The 20,949-nt window shown below is 48.5% G+C and overlaps 1 protein-coding gene and 1 non-coding gene across 6 annotated transcripts; both read right to left on the reverse strand.

Annotated features, from left to right (window-relative positions):
* Window positions 1-4,793: 4,793 nt before the first annotated feature.
* TRNAW-CCA lies at window positions 4,794-4,866 on the reverse strand. Its single transcript has one exon. It is a non-coding gene; the product is annotated as a tRNA-Trp (tRNA).
* Window positions 4,867-11,866: 7,000 nt separating this feature from the next.
* Window positions 11,867-20,947, reverse strand: RINL (Ras and Rab interactor like). Of its 5 annotated transcripts, none has more exons than XM_006068689.3 (12): window positions 20,708-20,947; window positions 18,619-18,710; window positions 18,260-18,419; window positions 16,530-16,632; window positions 15,093-15,165; window positions 14,942-15,006; window positions 14,300-14,449; window positions 13,807-14,214; window positions 13,089-13,406; window positions 12,708-12,839; window positions 12,404-12,567; window positions 11,867-12,321 (listed from the first exon to the last, which is right to left on the reverse strand). In XM_006068689.3, the coding sequence occupies exons 2-12, from the start codon at window positions 18,669-18,671 to the stop codon at window positions 12,259-12,261; spliced, it is 1,689 nt and encodes a 562-aa protein (XP_006068751.2). In that variant the 5' UTR covers window positions 18,672-18,710; window positions 20,708-20,947; the 3' UTR covers window positions 11,867-12,258. The 5 variants fall into 5 exon arrangements, with proteins under 5 accessions (XP_006068751.2, XP_044788231.1, XP_006068753.2 ...); XM_044932296.2 differs by lacking the exon at window positions 20,708-20,947 and adding an exon at window positions 18,793-19,251; XM_006068691.3 differs by lacking the exon at window positions 20,708-20,947 and having other exon boundaries at window positions 18,260-18,403.
* Between the last annotated feature and the right edge of the window lie 2 nt (window positions 20,948-20,949).

Genomic DNA, 20,949 nt, shown 5'->3' on the forward strand with positions numbered 1-20,949 from the left:
ATTTAAAAAATTTAAAAATTTTTTGGCTATGCCACACTTAGTTCCCCAACCAGGGATTGAACCTGAGCCCCCTGCATTGGAAGCACAAAGCCTTAACCACTGGACACCAGGGAAGTCTCTATTTTATTATTATTATTTACAAGATGACATTTTAGCAAAGCCCTGAAGTGGAGAGAGAGGAGGTCATGTAGATGCTGGGGGAAGAGCATTCCAAGGGAGCATCCAGTGCAAAGGCCCTGAGGTGGTAGTGTGCCTGATGTGTTCCAGGAACTGGGGCTTCCCTGTTGGCTCAGGTGGTAAAGAATCTGTCCACCATGCAGGAGATCGGGATTCGATCCCTGGGTCAGAAAGATCCCCTGGAGAAGGGAATGGCTACCAGTATTCTACAATATTCTTACCTGGAGAATCCCATGGACAGGGAAGGCTCCAGGCTACAGTCCATGGGGTCACAAAGAATCAGACACTGCTGAGCCACTGACACTTTGTGGCAGGAGTAAAGGGAGGAAGGGGTAAATGGTAAGTGATGACATCAGGGAACAGGGAGAGGGCAGCTTGTGAGTGTCCTCCTGGGCCACAGGGAGGGGAGGACTTTGAGACGAGGTCTCAGGACGGTTATGAGCAGGGGAGGGCCCTGATCCGGGTCGGGTGTTCATGGGAGCCCTGCGGCTGTGGGCTGTGGGTGTGGGAAACTGTGGGAGGTGAGATGGGAGCAGGAAGACGGTGAGGAGGCTGAGTCAGTGGGAACGGCTGGAGAAGGTGGAAGAGATCAGGATGGGAGCCGTGGAGGGATTGAAGTGAGCAGGTTATGGATGTGTTTTGAACGCTGAGCTCACAGGATGGTCTGAGGGGTCAGAATTCCTCATGATTTAAAACTACCCCATCTGCAGGGCTTGTGGGGGTTTAGTCACTAAGTCGTGTCCAACCCTTGCAACCCCATGAACTGTACCCGGCCAGGCTCCTCTGTCCATGGGATTTTCCAGGCAAAAATTCTGGAGTGGGTTGCCATTTCCTTTTCCAGGGGATCTTCCTGACCCAGGGATTGAACCCACATCTCCAGCATTGCAAGTTGATTCTTTAGAGACACAGATAATGCCTGCAGGGTTCATAGCGGTGGCCAACATCCCCAGCTATTTTTGGTCCTCTATCCACTAAGAGATGCTGCATTTTTAAGGAGAATCTCTTTTCCCTCTCCGTTTGACAAAGACCTTTTCCATGGCCTCCCAGGACCAGCTCTCCTGGGAGTGTGTCCATGTCAGTGTTGGGCGTGTGCATAACCACTCTAGAACACTTACAGCAAAACCCAATCCAGAGGGAGGTGGGGGTTCCTCTGTCTTGTAGCCTTAAAAAAAACCACACAATTTTTTTTTTTATTTTAAAATTTTATTTATGTATTTACTTTTTGACCACTGCATGGCTTGTGGGATCTGAGTTCTTGGACCAGGGATCAAACCCATGCCCCCTGTAGCAGAATCACCGATTCTTAACCACTAGACCACCAGGGAAGTCCCAATAATTTTTTAAATTGAAGTATAGTGGATTTATGATATTGTGTGTCCCTCCCATGGCCATACTTAGACCTTGTCTCACTAACCACAGCCTCTTTAGAACCTCAGTTTCAGGTGTGTTACTCTGTACCTATTGCCTATCTGTTTCATTCCTTTCAGAAGCTCAACTCCAATAATTCATTAGCCCTACCATGTTTCCATGGCCGCTCAGCTCCCTCGTACCTTCACACAGATTAAATTCCTTGACCAACCACTGTCATCACTGCACCCGACCTTATGCCCATTCTCTATACACTCCACCCTACTCATCTTGCAAAACCACAATCCTTATTAAATCTAAGGCTCCATCTATCACATGCCTGCATCTGTGCAGGTGAATGTGGGTGGATAAAAATACACAATCATGTTAACTGGTCTCACCTTAAATTCATTCCCATGGACTTGGAATGGATGCACAATGGTGTGTGATTTTCCTGTGTCCCCGGTCCCTTGGGCTTCCCTCGTGCCTCAGATGGTAAAGAATTCGCCTGTCATGCGGGAGACCTGGGTTCAATTCCTGGGTTGGGAACATCCCCTGGAGGAGGGCACGGCAACCCACTCCAATATTCTTGCCTAGAGAATCCCCTTGGACAGAGGTGCCTGGCGGGCTACAGTCCACGGGCTGGCAAAGAGTCGGACATGACTGAGCAACTAAGCGTGCGTGTGCGTGCGCATACACTCACGCACGCACACATACACACGTCCCTTGACTCTCCCAGAGGATATATCAGATCTTCTCCTCAAATCTCTACCAGCGGGTCTTCCCTGGTTGTCCAGTGGCTAAGACTCCATGCTCCCAATGCACAGGGCCTGGGTTCCATCCTGATCAGGAACTAGATACCACATGCCACAGGAAAGACTGAAGATCCCACGTGCTGCAACTAAAACCCAGAACAGCCAAATAAATAAAATAAATTAATCAAACCCTCTAACATCATATTCCTCTCAACAGTGTCTTTCTTCTTGCTTCCTGAGAGAACCACAGCCACCCTCCCCCCACATCCCCTCTCCTGCATCTTCACCGCCCACTCCACCTTCCCACTTTTAAGTGGGGTAACTAGCCATGTTCCCATCTGCTGAGCTGCTTTTTTTTTCCCCTATGCATATTCTTATTTTTTTTTCTTCACTTATTCAAGAAATTGGTCTCCTGTGGGCTCAGGGTCTCAGGAGAGAAATGTGACAAGCCCCAAAGCAGGAATAGGTCAGCTTTCTTTTCTTTTTTTAAAGCCTCTTCAGGGCTTTGAACGAAATAGCTTCATGGTCTGTTGGGCCTCAAATTGAAAACTCAGATGCCATTAGGGGTTAATGGGTAAAGCCGGCCTGGTAGGGGGAAAATTCTCAGTTGCATTACACAGTTGCAACTTAATTTTCCTCAAGCTTTATTGAGATATGCCTGACTTTCAAGAAACCATACATATTCAAAGTATACAGTTGCTGGGGACTTCCCTGGCAGTCCAGTAGTTGAGACTCCTAACGCCCAGTGCAGGGGGTGCAAGTTTAATACCTGGTCAAGGAATTAAGATCCTACATGCCACACAGTGCAGCCAAAAATAATTTTAAAAAATAAAATTAAAACTATAAAGTATACAGTTGATGAGTTTTGACTTACATATAAACCTGTAAAAATACCACCACCGTCAAGATAATGACCAAAAGAAACAAAAGACCTACTAGTGTACAGCACAGGGAACTATACTCAATATTTCATGATAACCTATATGGGAAAAGAATCTGAAAAAGAGTGTGTGTGTATATATATGTGTATGTATGTATACACACACACACACACAGACTTCCCAGGTGACGCTAGCAGTAAAGAACCCACCTTCTAGTGCAGGAGTTCGATCCCTGGGTCAGGAAGATCCCCTGGAGAAGGAAATGGCAACCCAGTCCAGTATTTTTGCGAGGAGAATCCCATGGACAGAGGAGCCTCGTGGGCTACAATCCATATTGTTGCAAAGAGTCGGACATGACTGAAGCAATTTAGCATGCACACATGCATATATATGTATATATATATGAATCACTTAGCTGTACACCTGAAACTAACACATTGACATTGTAAATCAACTATACTTCAATAAAAAATAAGTTAATTAAAAATTTTTTAAAAAGGGAATCTGTAAAAGAATGTATATGTGTATAACTGAAACACTGTGCTGTATACCTGAAGCTAACACAATATTGTAAATCAACTATCCTTCAATTAAAAAAAAAAAAAGGTGACTTCTCTGGTGGGCCAGTAGCTAAGACTCCATGCTCCCAATGAAGGGGCCTGGTTTTGATCCCTGATCAGGGAGCCGAATCCCCCATGCCACAACTAAAAGATTCCCACATGCTACAAAGAGGATGGAAATTCCCATGTGCCACAACTAAGACCCAGTGCAGCCAAATAAATAACAACCAAAAAAAAGAAGCAGCAGCAATGGCTTAACCATGAAAACAACAAAAATTAAAAATAAATGAATAAGGGAGAGGGTGGGAAGATTTGGGAGAATGGCATTGAAACATGTAAATATCATGTATGAAATGAGTTGCCAGTCCAGGTTCGATGCACGATACTGGATGCTTGGGGCTGGTGCACTGGGACGACCCAGAGGGATGGAATGGGGAGGGAGGAGGGAGGAGGGTTCAGGATGGGGAACACATGTATACCTGTGGCGGATTCATTTTGATATTTGGCAAATCTAATACAGTTATGTAAAGTTTAAAAATAAAATAAAATTAAAAAAAAAAAAAAATAAAAAATAAATGAATAAGTTAAATGTATGTTCTGAAGAAAAGATAATGACGCAAAAGTAATGAACATATCCATCATGTCTGAATTTCCTCCTGCTTCTTGATAAACCCTTCATCCCTCATCCTTCCACACACACACATCCCCAGACAAGCACCAATCTACTTTCTATCGCTATTGGTTAGTTTGCATTTTTTAGAATGATATTCTATAGTATGTACTCTCATGTCTGGCTTTTTCCCTTCAATATAGTTCTTTTGAGATTCATATATGTTTAGCAGTAATTCATTCTTTTTATTTCTGAGTACTGTTCCATTGCATGCAATAGTTTATTTATCAAGTCACCACAATTTGTTTATGAGTCACCCACTGGTGGGCATTCAGGTTATTTGTAATTTTTGGCAATTACAAATGAGGGTGCTATGAACATCGATGTGTATGTCTTTTTTTTTTTTTTTTTAATCTTATTTATTTGGCTGAACTGGGTCTTGGTTGTGGCGTGTGAGATCTAGTTCCCTGACCAGGGATCGAACCTGGGCCCAGTGCACTGGAAGCTTGGAGTCTTAACCACTGGACTACCAGGGAAGTCCTGATGTGCAAGTCTTTGTGTAGATATTTTTCCTTTTTTTAGCCTATATACCCAGGAGTGGAATGCTTGGATCATATGGTGGGTATATATTTAACTTTTAAATAAAAGTCATTTTCTGAAGTAGTTTACTGCAGTGTCCAACCAGCATCTATTACTTAAAAAAATATATTATTTATTTCTTTATGGCTATGTGAGGTCTTTGCTGCTGCTCAGGCTTTTCTCTAGTTGTGGAGAGCAGGGGCTACTCTCTAGCTGTGATCTTCTCATTGCAGTGGCTTCCCTTGCTTCAGAGCACAGGCTCTAGGGCGTACACTATTCCGTACTTGGGGTGTGTAGGCTCAGGAGTTGCAGCTCCTGAGCTCTAGAGCACAGGCTCAGAAGCTCTTCCCCAACGAGGGATGGAACCCGTGTCTCCTGCATTGGTGTGTGGATTCTTCACTACTGAGCTACCAGGGAAGCCCTCAACTTCTATTACTTTTAAAAACAACAACAATAATAAACTGGTTGAAAGTTTAGTGTTTATTTTAATTCATTCATTCCTTGATCAGACAAATATTTACTAGGTACTGCCAGACCTTGTTCTAGACGCTGGGGATTCAGTAGTGAACAAGACACACAAAATTCCCACTCTTGGGCAGCTGGTGTTCGACTTAGAGCCTCTCTCAGCCCAGGTGTGTTGGTTTTCTAGATTGGGACCACACACACGAAAAGGACACAGATGACCTGGTCCAAATCCTGGCTCTGCCATTTCCTAACTATGTGGCCTGGGCAAGACCCCTTGTCTCTGAGTCTTGCACTGTGAAAACGGGATGCTGATAATACCATCTTTACCTCCTAAGGTTGTGGCATTGTTGATTCACAAACTGGCCCCTGAACATAGAGGGTCAGAAGATGCCAAGAAAGAGGCATGTCCAGATAGAAAAGTGACAGTGTTAGTCGCTCAGTCCCGTCCGACTCTTTGTGACCCCGTGGACCGTAGCTTGCCAGACTCCTCTGTCCATGAAATTCTCCAGGCAAGAATACTGGAGTGGGTTGCCATTTACTTCTACAGGGGCTCTTTGTGACTCAGGGGTCGAACTCGGGTCTCTTGCATTGCAGGCAGATCCTTTGCTGAGTCACCAGAGAAAACCTGGTGCTAGACGGCAGGTGTAACAAGCAAGGGAAAGTTCATAGGAGGCTTATCTTGGGCAGCCAAAAGATGAACAGATCTCTGCACCCACCTGCAAGAATCTTCAAACTCTATGTACAGAGGCCTTGACTGGGCCATCAGGTATACCATCTAGATGGTCTCAACAACACCGTACTTTCCCAGAGTTATGTGCCCTTGGAACAACTCCCATTGTGGGAACAGTGGTCAGTGTACATTCCAAGGACAGGGGAGAGGGTGAGGAGCCTCTGATGGTCTGGGTCCAGCTCTCAGGTCAACTGGCAGCCATGTGTGTTCTCTTGATGACCTCCTCCAGCAGGCAGGCAAGCCACTAGACATTAGTTAGTATCTACCCTTGGGTTTCTGGGGAGCCAGAGAATAAATAAGCGAAACAAAGCATGCCTCTTTAAGGGTCATGAAATGGTGGCTTGTAGTGATTTTGATTTGCACTTCTTGAATGATGAGTGATATTTATTATCTTTTCAAGGCTTCTCTGATGGCTTGGTGGTAAAGAATCTGCTTGCAATGCAGGAGATATGGGTTCGATCTCTGGGTCGGGAAGATCCCCTGGAGGAGGAAATGGCAACCTGCTCCAATATTCTTGCCTGGGAACTCCCATGAACAGAGGAGCCTAGTGGGCTACAGTCCATGGGGTCTCAAAAGAGTTGGACACGACTGAGCACATTATCTTTTCATGAGCCTTTTAGCCACATGCATATCTTTTTTGGAGAAATCTCCATTTAATTCCTTTGCCTGCTTAAAAAATTTTATTGTTTGGGTTTTGTTGTTGTTGCTGCTGAGTTTTAGAAATTATATATATATATATATATATATATATATATATCTCATACATATTCTGGATATTAACCCCTTATGATTTGCGGATACTTTCCCCTATTCCATGGGTTGATTTTACATTCTGTTGATTGTTTCCTTCCCCCCACCCCCCACCACCTCCCTGGCCATGCTGTGTGGCTTGCAGGATCTTAGTTCCCCTAGAAGGGACTGAAACCAGGCCCACAACAGTGAAAGCAGCAAGTCTTAACCCACTCCAGTGTTTTTGCCTGGAGAATCCCAGGGACGGGGGAGCCTGGTGGGCTGCCGTCTCTGGGGTTGCACAGAGTCGGACACGACTGAAGTGACTTAGCAGCAGTAGCATCCATCCAGTTTTCCCAATTCCATTCATTGAAAAGACGATTCTTCCCCAGTCCAATAATATGAAACCTTTGTCAAAAATCATTTGATCATACTTGCTGCTGCTGCTGCTGCTGCTGCTAAGTCGCTTCAGTCATGTCCGACTCTGTGCGACCCCATAGACGGCAGCCCACCAGGCTCCCCCGTCCCTGAGATTCTCCAGGCAAGAACACTGGAGTGGGTTGCCATTTCCTTCTCCAATGCATGAAAGTGAAAAGTGAAAGTGAAATTGAAGTTGCTCAGTCGTGTCCGACTCTTAGAGACCCCATGGACTGCAGCCCACCAGGCTCCTCCATCCATGGGATTTGCCAGGCAAGAGTACTGGAGTGGGTTGCCATTGCCTTCTTCATTGACCATACTTGTGAGCATTTATTTCCAGAATTTGTATTTTTAACAAATTGCTGCTGAGAATGATTGATACATGGTATCAGATTGTTGCAGGAAGAGGTACTGCTTCTGTTACAAAGTCCAAGCTCTTTCTATCGGTCCTAGGCCATGAAAACAAGGTGTTGAGGCAAGGAATTCGACTTTATTTAGAGAGGTGACTGACCAAGAAGAAGGCAGGCTAATGTCTCAAAATAACCATCTTATCTGGGTCTGGATACCAGGTTCTTTTAAATATCAGAGATGAGGAGGAGATAAGGAAACAAAGTAACATGGTCATTAATCTTGCAAATATCTCCTAGAATGGCAAACCTCAGGGAGATGTGTTAATTTCTTCCTTCCTGCCATCTACAGGTGGACAGGGTTCTGAACAAAGGCACTTTAATAGTCAGGCAGAGGGGCAGGATTCTCTGAGGCAGGCCATTATGTATGATCATAATAATAAAAGCAAGTCAGAGAAACAGTTTCAACATGGAATCAGAATTGACTTCTCCATGCAACACTTCCAGGGTCTGAGTGAGGACTCTTTTCTAACACTCAGAAATGAATTTTTTGAGGAGACACACTTGCTGATAAAGCAAAAGACTTTATTGGGAAGGGGCGCCCAGGTGCAGAGCAGCAGGTTAAGGGAACCCAGGAGAGCTGCTCTGCCACATGGCTTGCACTCTCAGGTTTTATGGTGACGGGATTAGTTCCCAGGTTGTCTCTGGCTAATCATTCTGACTGGGGGTCCATCCTGGTGGTGTGTGCATCTTTCAACCAAGATGGATTCCAGCGAGGAAGATTCTGGGAGGTTGGCAGAACACAGCATCTCCTCCCTCCTCCTTTTGGCCCCTCCCAAATTCTTCTGAGTTAGTTTTTTTACAAGACATACAATGGGCTGGTGTGCTCCCTCCTTTTGTCTCCTCCTGAATTCTGGTTATCTTTTGGTGACAGCACCCTGTTTTTTTTTTGTTTTTTTTTTTTTTTTATCAGAACCTCCTGTTGTGAGACAACTCAGGCAAGTGGTTAGCATCATGCCTGGCCAAGGCAGGTGGTTTTGGTCAATGGTTCCCTAACAAGATAAACAGGAAAGGAGGCTGCACTTTTTGAGAAGTCATAGAGAAGATGATGCAGAGATGCGAGTTCGATCTCTGGGTGGGGAAGATCCCCTGGAGAAGGAAATGGCAACTGGCTCCAGTATTCTTGCCTGGGAAATCCCATGGACAGAGGAGCCTGGCAGACTACAATCCATGGGGCTGCAAAAGAGCTGGACAAGTTGAACGACTAAACAACCACTGCCACAACAATAAACTTTGAGCCTTATTCTATGCTCATTGTAACACATTAGCATATGTTAAATGACACACCCACAGGCACCAGGACAGTTCCAAGGCTGACCATAAAAGGCCAAAAAAGTGGGCAGTTGGTGGTCCAATTTCTGGAAATCCCTGCTCCTTCCCCCAAATAGTTAGAATATTGTTTGTTCATTAGCATATGAAATTACCCAGCCTATAAAAACTAACACCCACCCCCCCACACCCGAGCCTCTCTCACCTGAGATGACACACATTCTGTCTATGGAATGTGGATTTCCCAAGATTGCTCTCACTTTCTGAGATGACCCTCATTCTGCTTGTGGAATGTGTTTCTCTCTAAATAAAGTTGCTTTCACTTTACCACGGCTTGCTCTTATATTCTTTTCTGCCCAAAGCCATGGACCATAACTTGGCAGCCCATCCTGAATCCTTGGCAGCCTACCCCATCAAGACCTGGGATGTGACCATTCTCTCACTCCCCCTTCTCCTGCAACACAGGTAGGGGAAAGTCTGGCAAAGGCCCTGGGCTGGGTGGATGCCTGGCAGGTGTGGGGAGCAATGAGGAGGTGAGTGAGGCTGGAGCAGGTGAATGAGGGGACGAGTGGGAGGAGATGAGAATCTGGCAGGTCCTATGGGAACTTGTGGGCTTCGAGGGCCCTGGGCAGCACTCAGGCCTTCACCTGGAGTGAGCTGGGCTACGTGACCTGGGCAAACAGTGGAACAGCAGGATGAGAAGAGGCCTCAAGATCAAGACAGTGGGTTGTCTCCAGCTGACTTATGTGACCAGGCCCTAGGATGAACTGAGGGGAAGTGGGAGGCTTATTGTATTAAATAAACAAATTAAAATTTCCTCTCAGGTTAAAATTTCTTCCCAACATGGTGGGAGGAGGGCTCAGCTTAGATATCAAAGAATAAAAAAATAAAATTGTGTTTCTTGCAAACCTAATTTTTGGCCTGAGAGGTAGATCTCTGATCTATTTTTAAAATTTCCTCTGGCTGCCACTTGGAGGGCATGGGACAGGATTCCCAGGACTGGGAGCCAGGAGGCAGGGGGAGGCTGGGGCTGGACCATGATGGAGCTGTGGAAGGGGAGGAAGTGGGGGGAAGAGGGAGGAGAGGAAGGGTCCAGGATGAGGCTTGGGCTCTGGTCTAGGGACTTGGGGATCATGAGGGCCCCCTGAAATGTGGACTAGAAGGAGGAGTGGGTTTCTGGGGGATGCTGTGGCCAGTTTGGGACATCATGGGAATGGGAGTCCAAGAGGAGGTATCCAGTAGGAAGCCCAGAGCTTCAGAGTGAAGCCAAAGCCATAATTAACCAATGATACTCCAAACATCAGCCATTTAGTCTCACTTTCCCATACTTTACCTCGTATCCATGTGTCACCTATACACTTAGCTACTTAATAGTTTTCTTTAAATCACTTCACTTTTTAAAAAATTAAACACATTTATTTATACAGGAAACATCATTTCACTCCAGGAAGTGGAAAACTGCCATAAACAGAATAGAATAGTACAAATAAATCCAATGATTCAGCAAGGATCAAAGAGAGGTGTTGAGAGCACGGGCTAAAAAGTTGTTGGTGGGCAAGTTAGTCAGGGTCTCAAGATACCGCCCACAGAGTGTCAAAAAGCTGAATTGTGTTCCTCCCCAAATTTATATGTTCAAGTCCTAACCCCCGGAACTCAGAATGTGACTGTATTTGGAGAAAGGGCTTTTAAGAGGTGGGTGATTAAGTGAAAGTGAAGTCATACAGATGGGCTCTGATGCAACATGAAAGAAAAGAAAGAAAGAAAGTGAAGTCGCTCAGTCGTGTCCGACTCTGCGATCCCATGGACTGTAGTCTACCAGGCTTCTCTGTCCATGGGATTTTCCAGGCAAGAGTACTGGAGTGGGTTGCCATTTCCTTCTCCAGGGATGCAACATGAGTGGTGTCCTTACACGAAGAGGAGATTAAAATGCAAACACGCATGCAAAAGAAAGACCATGTTGGGACTTCCCTGGTAGTCTGGAGGCCAACACTGCACTCCCAATGCAGGGGGCCTGGGTTTGATCCCTGGTCAGGGAACTAGATCCCACATGTTGCAACTAAGGGTTCACATGCTGCAACTAAAAATCCCCTCATGCTGCAACTAAGACCCAGCACAGCCAAATAAATAAAATAAATATTTTAAAAAATACCCACTCCAGTATTCTTGCCTGGAGAATCCCATGGACAGAGGAGCTTGGTGCTTGGCAGACTACAGTCCATGGGGTCGCAAAGAGTTGGACACAACTGAAGCGACTGAGTAAGAGTACTGTATATAAAATAGGTAAACAACAAGGACCAAGTGCATAGCACAGGGAACTGTACTTAGCATCTCATAATAACCTGTAATGGAAAAGAATCTGAGGAATATATATATATATTCTTTAAATATTCTTAAAGCTAACACAACATTGTAAATTAATTATACTTCAGTTTTAAAAAACAAAGTCAAAAGCTGAGTCCCCTTCAGTTTTAAAAAACAAAGTCAAAAGCTGAGGCCCCACTGAGATTCCAGGGGAAAATCCATTCCTTGTCTTTTCCAGCTTCTAGAGGATGCCTACATTCTTTGGCTCCTAGCCACATCACTCCAACCTCTGTGTGCATCATCATATCTCTTCCTCTGACTCTGATCTCCTTGCCTCGCTCTTATAAGGGGATTACATTGGGCCCACCTGAATCCAGGATAATCTCCCCATAGCAAGATCCTTAATTTAATCACATCAGTAAAGTCCCTTTTGGGCTTCTCTGGTGGCTCTGATGGTAAAGAATTCACCTGCAATGCAGGACACCCAGGTTTCATCCCTGGGTCAGGAAGATCTCTGGGAGAAGTGAATGGCAATCCACTCCAGTATTCTTGCCTGGGAAATCCAACGGACAGAGGAGCCTGGTGGGCTACAGTTCATGGGGTCGCAAAGAGTTGGACACGACTGAGAGACTAACACTATCACTTTTCAAAGTCCCTTTTACCACTTAAGGTAAAATATTCACAGATTATGGGTATTAGCAGGTGGACATCTTGGGAGGGGCATTCTTCTGTTTACCCCAGGGAGGATCCAGTCAGAGAAGCTGTAGTTTTAGACAGCAGTGCCTGAGACAGCCTCACTAAGAAGGTGATGTCTACCTAAGGGTCTGAAAGAAGAGAAGGAAGGAGCAAGGTGGATATTGGGGAATGGCATGCCAGGAAACAGGAACAGCCAGTGTAAAGGTTCAGAGGTCCTTCCTCAGGCCTGTTTCCTTTTCCTGGAAACCCCTGCCTCTAAACGACAGGGGTCAGAAGTCGGTGCTGTCCCAGATGCCTCCTGAATCTTGCTTGTGGGGCAGAAGGGTCTGAGATCTCTAATCATCTTTGGTCTCTTGCATAATCTCTATCGCCCATGGTTCCTCAAAGGGCAGCTTGGCCTGCGGGGAGAGGTAGGGGCCTGGGTCAGAAAGGAAACAGGTCCAGCCCTCCCTGCCACCCGCAGTTCTGAGGAGTGATCACCTGGTCCCCGGAGAGACTCTCTCTGTGCAGCGTCCGCCTGCGGTGCCACTGGCGCAGAGAGGCCCGGACCTCAGAGCTGAGCCCCTTGTGCGCACGGGCCGTGTCGGGCTCGTAGTGGGCAATGTGGTACAGCGCCCCAAACCACGTGGTCAGGTAGTACCCGGCTACCGGCAAGAAGAGCAGGTCAGCGCCCGACACCACCTCCCCCCGACCCCGCGCAGGTTGCCTGCCTTCCCTCCCACTGCAGGCAGGGGGCCTAGGGTGCCTCTTGTCGGGTCCCGGGGTTCTGAGGCTGGGGGCTCACCTTCTCCCCGTAGTTCGTCCGGATCCAGGAGCTCCATGAGAAACTCTACGTCCAGCTGCGTCTCCCCAATGTCTGGACTCCAGATCAGTTCCTCTGTCAGCGCTGGCAGGAAGGCGTCGGCCCCCAGGGGCTCTAAGGGAGGGGAGGACAGGCTCTGGGGTTGGAGGGGACGTGCTGGCAACTTCCATCCCATCCCCAAGACCGCGAGTGCTGGCTACCCTTCCACTTTGCGGGATATGCAAACGACCCTCACTAGATTCCCCAGGTCCGCGTAAAGCTTGCCATCTTCTCCCGCTCGACGTGTGCACAACCACCTGCTGCCTGGCTCTCACAACCCTCAAGTCACTCCACATCCAGGTAGACTCAAGACCCCTACTTTACCTTGGTTCTCCCCACGAGCCAGACCCTCGTAGACGTCACTGCACACCGCCAGCAGGAGCGACACCTTGCGGCGCGGGGCGCAGGCGGCGTGGAGGTGCGCCAGGCGCGCATGAATGCGGCTCCGCAGGGCAGGGGCGGGGCTTCGCCTCTCACGCCCCGCCCCCTGGGCTCCCGGAGGCCCCGCCTCCGCCCGCAGGGCTACCTGTCGCCGCCGTAGTTGCCGCAGCTCTGGGGCGCGGAGCGTGCGGAGTCGCATCCACAGGGCAGGCTTCAGAGGCGCCAGCACCGCGCGGTACAAGGCCGCCTCCACTGCGGGGCCTGCAAGGGTTGAGATGGGGTTAGGCAGGGCCGCCTGGTTGACCCATGGCCACGTTCTCTCCACTGATCCACCATCACCAATCACCACCCCTCCTTAGCCTCTGTCCACCCGCTTGTGTACACGTAGGTGTGAGCACATGTGGAAGAAGGATCCTGGGTATGAACAACCGCTTGGGAGAGAGAATATGCGATGTCACACATGCGATGCGGAGCAGTGGTGAACAGAGTAGGTGTTGCTACTTGTAGGAAAGGGAGCGTGAGTAGAAAAGGAAACAGATGCGCTCAGAGATGGAGAGAACGAAGTTGGATGTGAACACCGATGTAGGGCCAAGAGATGGCAAATGTGAACCTGTGGGGGTTTGGAGAGTGTCCCTCGGTTCCCTCTCAGTCTCCCCCTTACCTAGCTCCTCCTCCTTCTGGGGGGCCCCAGGTCCCCTGCTTGCGAAGACAGCCCTGACATCGGGATCCTTTGCTAAGTGATCCTGGAGGTCAGTAAGAAGGTGCCGGACGTCCTGAAGCAGCTCTGTGGCCGGGTCCCCAGGCCTGTGGGGGCCCCCAGCACCTGAGGTGAGGCGCGCCCGGAAGCTCCGGAACTGCTTGGCCACGTAGCTGCTCCGGGCCCTGGCTAGAGCCCGGACGTGCTGAGTGAGCATGTCCTCAGGTCCTTCTTCATCATCTTTGTCATCCTCCTCCTCCTCATCCTCCTTCTCCTCCACCAGGCTGGCCAGAGCTGGCCTAAGATGGTGTTCCTCTGGGCTGAGCGGGCCCTCCACCCAGGAGACGCGGTGAGGGGCTGGGTTCCTGGGGGCTGATGTGGGGAGAGGTTTGGATTCCACAGAACAGCAGCAGCAGCTCCTTCATCCCTCAGGGGCCCCAGGCCCTGCTTATCTAACCTGGACCATGTCTCTCCGCAGTCTCTGGAGTTGTCTCTGGCGGGGTCTGCTCCGTCCCCCATCCTCTGTGGGTCTCCAGGTAGAGGCTGTTCACCAGGAAGAGTACCCTCCTTGAGGTGCCGACTTGGATGCTGCCGATCTGCAGAGGATCTGGGGGACAGCAGGAGTGAGGTGTCCCAGGTGTCCAAGGGGCCAGCCTTGGAGTCTTAGTGTTCAGCCTCATTACTGGAGGAACTGAGATTCAGTTCCTGGTACCTCCTCACTCAGACCCAGGAGCTGAGAACCACCCCCCTCAACTTTTTCAGGTCCCCTTGTGCTGTGTGCTTGGTTGCTCAGTCGTGTCCAACTCTTTGCAACGTCATGGACTGTAGCCTGCCAAGTTCCTCTGTCCATGGGGATTCTCTAGGCAAGAATACTGGAGTGGATTGCCATGTCCTCCTCCAGGGGATCTTCTCAACCTAGGGAATGAACCCAGGTCTCCCGCATTGTGGGAGGATTCTTTACCATCTGAGCCACCAGGGAAGCCCCTCCAGTCCCCTTTATCCTCCCTCAAACCCTGTAGTTTGGCCCCCCAGGTACCATCCTCCTGGACCGAAGAGGTGGATAGGTGGGCTCTTTCTTTCTTAGAGTATCATGTCTCACCTGTGTTTTGGTCTTCAGGCCCCAGGGTAGGAGGGGGCAAGAGCAATGTTCTAGGCAAAATATCCCTGAGAAAAGATAAGCAGGAGCCACAGTGTGGGTGGGGTGTCATAGGGAAGGAGCCTCCTTAGCACCTTTGATGGATGACCTGTACCTGCTGGCTGATAGGAAGGCCAGGAGATGGGGCAGATCTGGCATGCAGAGCTTAGAGGATTCCAGACACACACCTGGGGTAGTGGAGGGGAAAGAGGGCAAGAAGGAATAGTTAGAAAACTTGAGGGGTAGCAGCGTTCTTTTTTCTGGGACTCTCTCTTCCCCAATCCTGCAGTTCCCCCCAAAAACCTTCAGAACAGAAAAATATCTAGCCATTGCAGTCCCCTTCTTTTCCTGTATTCTTATGCTAGCATCCCATTTATGCCACCAAATATGATTCATTGATTAGGCAATATTTATTAAGATAACTATTTTCAGGCATTGGAGATACATTTGTCAAAAGACAGATACATTCACTGCCTACCTGTAGCTTACCTTTTAGTGGAGGGAGATGAATGAGCAAACAAATAATGCTAAGTATATAGTGTATTGAGTGCCAGAAATGAAATAGAGTGATTGAAAGTGACTAGGGCTATCATTAGCTGTGGTGGTCAAAGAAGATTACATTTCTATAGAGGTAGAAAGGATGGAGACTAAACTAGCCATTCAAGGAAGGGCACTCATACAGAAAAACAAATACAAAGGCCCTGAAGTTAGGACACATTTAGCCTGCTCAAGGAACAGAAAAAACAGTCTCTAGAGCAGAGAGAATGACAGGCAGTAGTGAGCAAGTGCTAATCATAATCTTATAGGCCATGATAAGGAGTTTATTTTTTAAGTATTTATTTATCTGGCTATACTGGGTCTTAGTTGCAGCCTGTGGGATCTTCATTTTGGCATGAAAACAGTTGCAGCATGCCGGATCTAGTTTCTCAACCAGGGATTGAACCCGGGCCCCCTGCATTGGGAGCATGGAGTCTCAACCACTGGACCACCAGGGAAATCCCATGAGGAGTTTAATGTTTATCTAAAATGTTGTAGGGCTTCCCTGGTGGCTCAGAGAGTAAAGCGTCTGCCTGCAATGCAGTAGACCCGGGTCTGATCTCTGGGTTGGGAATATCTCCTGGAGAAGGAAATGGCAACCCACTCCAGTATTCTTGCCTGGAGAATCCCATGGATGGAGGAGCCTAGTAGGCTACAGTCCACGGGGTCACAAAGAGTCGGACACGACTGAGCAACTTCACTTTCTTTCTTTTTTTTTAAAGATGTTGCATGTCCTTTGCAGGGTTTAAGGCAGGAATGTATAATATCTGGTTTGTGTTTCAAAAGACCACTCTGGCTGCTGTGTCCAGAATGGACTGCAGGAAGAAAAGGGTGGGAGCACAGAGACCAGAGAGGTAGCCGCAGCAATTGTCTGGGCAAGAGGTGATGGTGGTTAGGATTAGGGTGATGGAGGTAGAGAGGATTAGGAAGATTCAGGAGATATTTTACAATAAAAAATGACTGATCTTGGTGATAAATTTGTTGTGGACTGGAAACTTGAGGGTAGGCTCCTCACCTCCAGGAAGCTTCTGGATCTGGTAGGTGTTGACTTCCCCTGGTGAAGATCCTGTCTTCAACACCAGGACCTGTCTGGGATCATGTCCTATGACCAGGAAACTCTTGGGGAAGGGAGACAAAGGCCAGGTTGAAGAGGAATTCTGCAGAAGTCTATTACTATTGCCTGCCTAGTATCCATTTCCTTTATTTTGGGTCCCACACCCCAAATTTCCTTTAGAAAACTCTATTCCACTCTCTACTCTAGGTCCTGCAGGTTGGACTAACTCTCCCAAGAGCCCTAAGTGTGGGTCCATGACCTGACCTAGCCAATAGGATTGAGTGTTCTCTGACCACTGTGGTTAGTTCAGAGATGGGCATGTGAACCAGATCCAGCCAATGGAAATCTCCCACGGGAGTTCTTTGGAAAGAGGCCTCTTTTTACACTGGGGTTGCTAACCTGGTAAGATGTGGCCCGGTGCTTGGGCCAGCCATCTAGAATTGCTTTATCCAAATCTATTCCCTACTCCTTGCAGAACTCTAGCTTTGTTCAGGGCATTAACAGGCCCAGCCATAGAAGATAGGTAGTGATCGATGTAGGCACTGGTTCTCACCTCTGGCTACATAACTCCCAGGAGAGCTTTAATTTTTTGGTTTGTTTGCTTTCTGGCTGCACAGCATGGCTTGTAGGATCTTAATTCCTCCACCAGGGGTCAAACCCGAGCCCTCAGCAGTGAAAGCTCAGAGTCCTAACCACTGGACTGCCAGGGAATCCTTTCCAGGTGAACTTTTAAAAAATATTGCTACCTGGGCCTTGTCTGTATATTCTGGATCAATTGTGAAGGCTTTTGTTTTTGCTGGTAAAAGGAAAAAATGCAGCTGGTGCCTCCTTTCTTCCTTCCTCCTGTCTGGAATGCACACATGTGCTTGGGTATGGGGCAGCCACTGGGCAACCATAAGGGAAGTCTAGGAGAACTGCTGAGATGTCCTTGATGTCGTTTGAGGAGCAGAACTAGAGCCTTCAGCTGTCTTTCTGGTTATGTTAGAAAGATAAATGCCTACTTATCAAGATATTAAAGAACAAGTGTTTATTTGCATTGAAAAATATTTAGAATTTCCCAAAGTTTAAAGCAAATCCAAGGAATTCCTTGGAGGTCCAGTGTTAGGACTCTGCACTTCCATTGCAGGGGGCCTGGGTTCAAGCCTTGGTCAGGAAATTAAGATCTCAGAAGCTGTGCAGTGTGGTTAAAAACAACAACAACAACAAGAAATGGGATGAAGAGAAATACATATATATATATATATATATTGTCTGATGTTCAAGATCCAGATATCCCTAAAATTACTTTTACTTCTGGACTTTTTGTGCTTCCCTGGTAGCTCAGATGGTAACGAATCTGCTTATAATGCAGGAGACCCGAGTTCGATCCCTGGGAAAATCCCCTGGAGAAGGGAATGACTACCCACTCTAGTATGCTTGCCGGGAAAATCCCAAAGACAGAGGAACCTGGCAGGTTACAATCCATGCGGTCGCAGAGAGTCGGACATGACTAACGGACATGACTAGAGTCGGAGCGACTAACACTTTCACTTTCACTGGTCTTTTCTGCACTTTTCAGTCATGTGAATCAATAAGCAGGATTTCGGTTTGCCTGGTTTGTGTTGTGCTTGTCCCTGGCAACCGGCAAGGTCCTAACTGCTTCAGGGTGTCATGGGGAGGGTCAGAGAGGGTGCCTGGGGGTGAGTACTTACCCCTGGTGGCCACAGGTCCAGAAGGGCTTTCGCACTGTGGGCATCCAGCTCTGGGATCTGCCACACCCCCCATGTCCTCTGAAGGCGAAGGAGTGACTCTGGGGTCCCAAGGACCCTTAAGGGGGTCTCACCAGCTCCATTCGCCTGTGATGGGATTAGTCTGGGACAGGCAGGGGCCAGGAGACCAGGGGACAGAGGAAGGCAGTTGGACACTGAGATGGGGTCAGAGGTACAGGAAGGGGAAGCCTGGGGGCAAAGGGTAAGAGATGTGGCTCTGGGTCATGTCTGGGGGTGGGTGGGAGTTGGATGGAAGGGGCTTCTGAATCCAGGGAGGCAGAGATGGCCTCAGCAACCCTCACCTCTCCTGGTCCGTGGGGCCTGCTGGGGCCTTGTCCTCTGGCTGGGCCATCATCCTCAGGATGCAGGAGGCCAGGGAGCCATGGTCTGGCCTCTGGCAGGGAGGAAAGTATGTCTCAAGGCTGTTCCAGCCCAGGGGTAATATTCTAAATATTTACAACCCACATGGCAGAGACCTTGACCAACCAGGATGGATTTGAGACCCCTCGCTGTGCCAGGTGTTAATTCTTCAGTTCCTGGGTGGTGGGGAGATCTGGGGATCCTAGCGGGGAGGCCGGTAGGGGGAGAGGGAGGGGGAGGTAGGGGGAAAGGAAGAGGACTCAAAGTAGCAGCTATTTACCAAGTGGTAGGGTAATATTTTTTTAGGGAAGCCCAGGTGCTCAGCTGTAAAGAATCTGCCTGCCAATGCAGGAGAAGCGGATTTGATGCCTGGGTCAGGCTGACCCCCTGGAGAATGAAATGGCAAACCACTCCAGTATTCTTTTTTTTTTAATTGAAAAAATATTTACTTGGCTGTACCAGGTCTCATTTGTGGCATGTGGGCCCTTCAACGTTTGCCGCAGCCTGCAGTTTCTTCAGCTGTGGCATGTAGGATCTAGTTCCCTGACCGGGGATCAAACATGGGCCGCCTGCATTGGGAACGTGCAGTCTTAGCTACTGGACCACCAGGGAAGTTCCCCACTCCAGTATTCTTCCCTGGGAAATCCTATGGACAGAGGAGCCTACAGTCCATAGGATCACAAAAGAATTGGACAGGACTCAGTGACAACAGGGTAATATTTTATATTTTAACATCCAGTGAAGCCTTATGAAAGTGGACCATATGAATAACAACCATTGTCAAAACCCAGGGCCTGGAAAAGGGCTCTGCCCATTGTAGACACTCTGTAAATGTGATCAATGTTATACGATGTCTCCTCTTCCTCCCTTCCCTGATCATAAAGGGGCCTTCAGATATTTTCCCCCGAGGTTTTATCATGAGAGATCTCAAACAGAAAAATTAAAATAGGAACTTCCCTGGTGGTCCAGTGGTTAAGAATTGGCCTTCCGATGCAGGGGATTCAGCTTTCATCCCTGGTCCGGGAACTAAGACCCCCACACGAAAGTGAAAGGGTTAGTCGCTCAGTCATGTGGGACTCTGCGACCCCATAGACTGTCGCCCGCCACAGCCTCCTCTGTCCATGGGATTTCCCAGGCAAGAATGCTGGAGTGGGTTGCCATTCCCTTCTCCAGGGGATCTTCCCCACTCAGGGATCGAATGTGGGTCTCCCACATTGCAGGTAGACTCTTTACCTTCTGGGCCACCAGGGAAGCCCAAGATACCACGCTGCAGAGCAAGTAAGCCCATGTGCGCTGCAAATACTGAGCCCAGGAGTTCTAGACCATGCTCCTCAACAAGAGAAGCTCTCATGCCCAAATGAAGACCCAGTGCAGCCAAAATAAGCAAATTAAAAAAAAAACCTGAAATGATTTTACAGGGAACATTTATGTACCCACTACCTAGATTCTACTATTGACATGTTACTCTTTTTGCTTTGTCGCACATCTGTCCCTCTAGCCACTGGATCCCAACTCTTAACTGGGTATAGCTTCCTATGGTGGGTTATCAGTTAAGGAGGGCGTTATAAAATATTTTCCTTGCAGCAGTCCCAGGAGCAGGAATCCATCCATCTATCCATGCACCCATACATCCAACAAATATTTACTGAAGTACAGGACCACAATTAGGTGCCTGGGGAAAGGGTGATGGGCAGAATAGGCCCCTGCTCCCAGGGGCTTCCCTTCTTCTTGGGGTGGGTATAAGGGATGGATAATAAACAGCTAAACCAATGCATCAGCCCACTGTCCCGAAGTCCAGGGTGTTAGGAAGTGGGGGACAGAGAGCAGGTGCCCTGCTTAGGGGAGAGCAGGCAGGAAGGGCGGGGAGAGGAAGGCAGAGGCTTGCCTGGGCCCCATGAGAAGGCAGAAGGAGATGAGGGGTGCTGGGCAGGGTGTGACAGGGGCAGCTGCCTGATGCCACAGGGAGGCTGCAGGTCAGTGTAGCGGAGGGGGGTGGTGATGCCAGCTGCTCGGTCCCCTGGGGGCCCCTACCTGTTCTCCGAAGGGAGGCCTGAAGTAGCAGGAAGTGAAAGTTCCTCACAGAGAGAGAGAGGAAGCTGAGCTGGCAGGGGAAGAGGCGGGGCTGGGGGGATCTGAAATGGACCCTCCTCCCTCTTTTTGGGGGCTCAGGTCTTAGGTGACCCGGCTTTGGAGGAAGGGACTCTGGCAGGTGTCTGGGAGTCCAGGGGTAACAGCCACGACACGAGGCTCCCACGGCCCCAGGAGTCCGCTCT

The sequence above is a fragment of the Bubalus bubalis genome, chromosome 18, assembly GCF_019923935.1.
Source record: "Bubalus bubalis isolate 160015118507 breed Murrah chromosome 18, NDDB_SH_1, whole genome shotgun sequence".
Classification (NCBI taxonomy): Eukaryota; Metazoa; Chordata; class Mammalia; order Artiodactyla; family Bovidae; genus Bubalus; species Bubalus bubalis.

Bases quoted from the DNA above. Each gene is read 5' to 3' on its own strand.
- RINL (XM_006068689.3), bottom strand. From the start codon at position 18,671: ATGATGGCCCAGCCAGAGGACAAGGCCCCAGCAGGCCCCACGGACCAG. The intron at 12,840-13,088 runs GTAAAGTAGGGG...CCCCTCCCTTAG, and splicing joins GGCTCGTGGGGAGAACCAAG to AGCCCCTGGGGGCCGACGCC. The intron at 12,322-12,403 runs GTGATCACTCCT...CTCTCCCCGCAG, and splicing joins AGAGTCTCTCCGGGGACCAG to GCCAAGCTGCCCTTTGAGGA.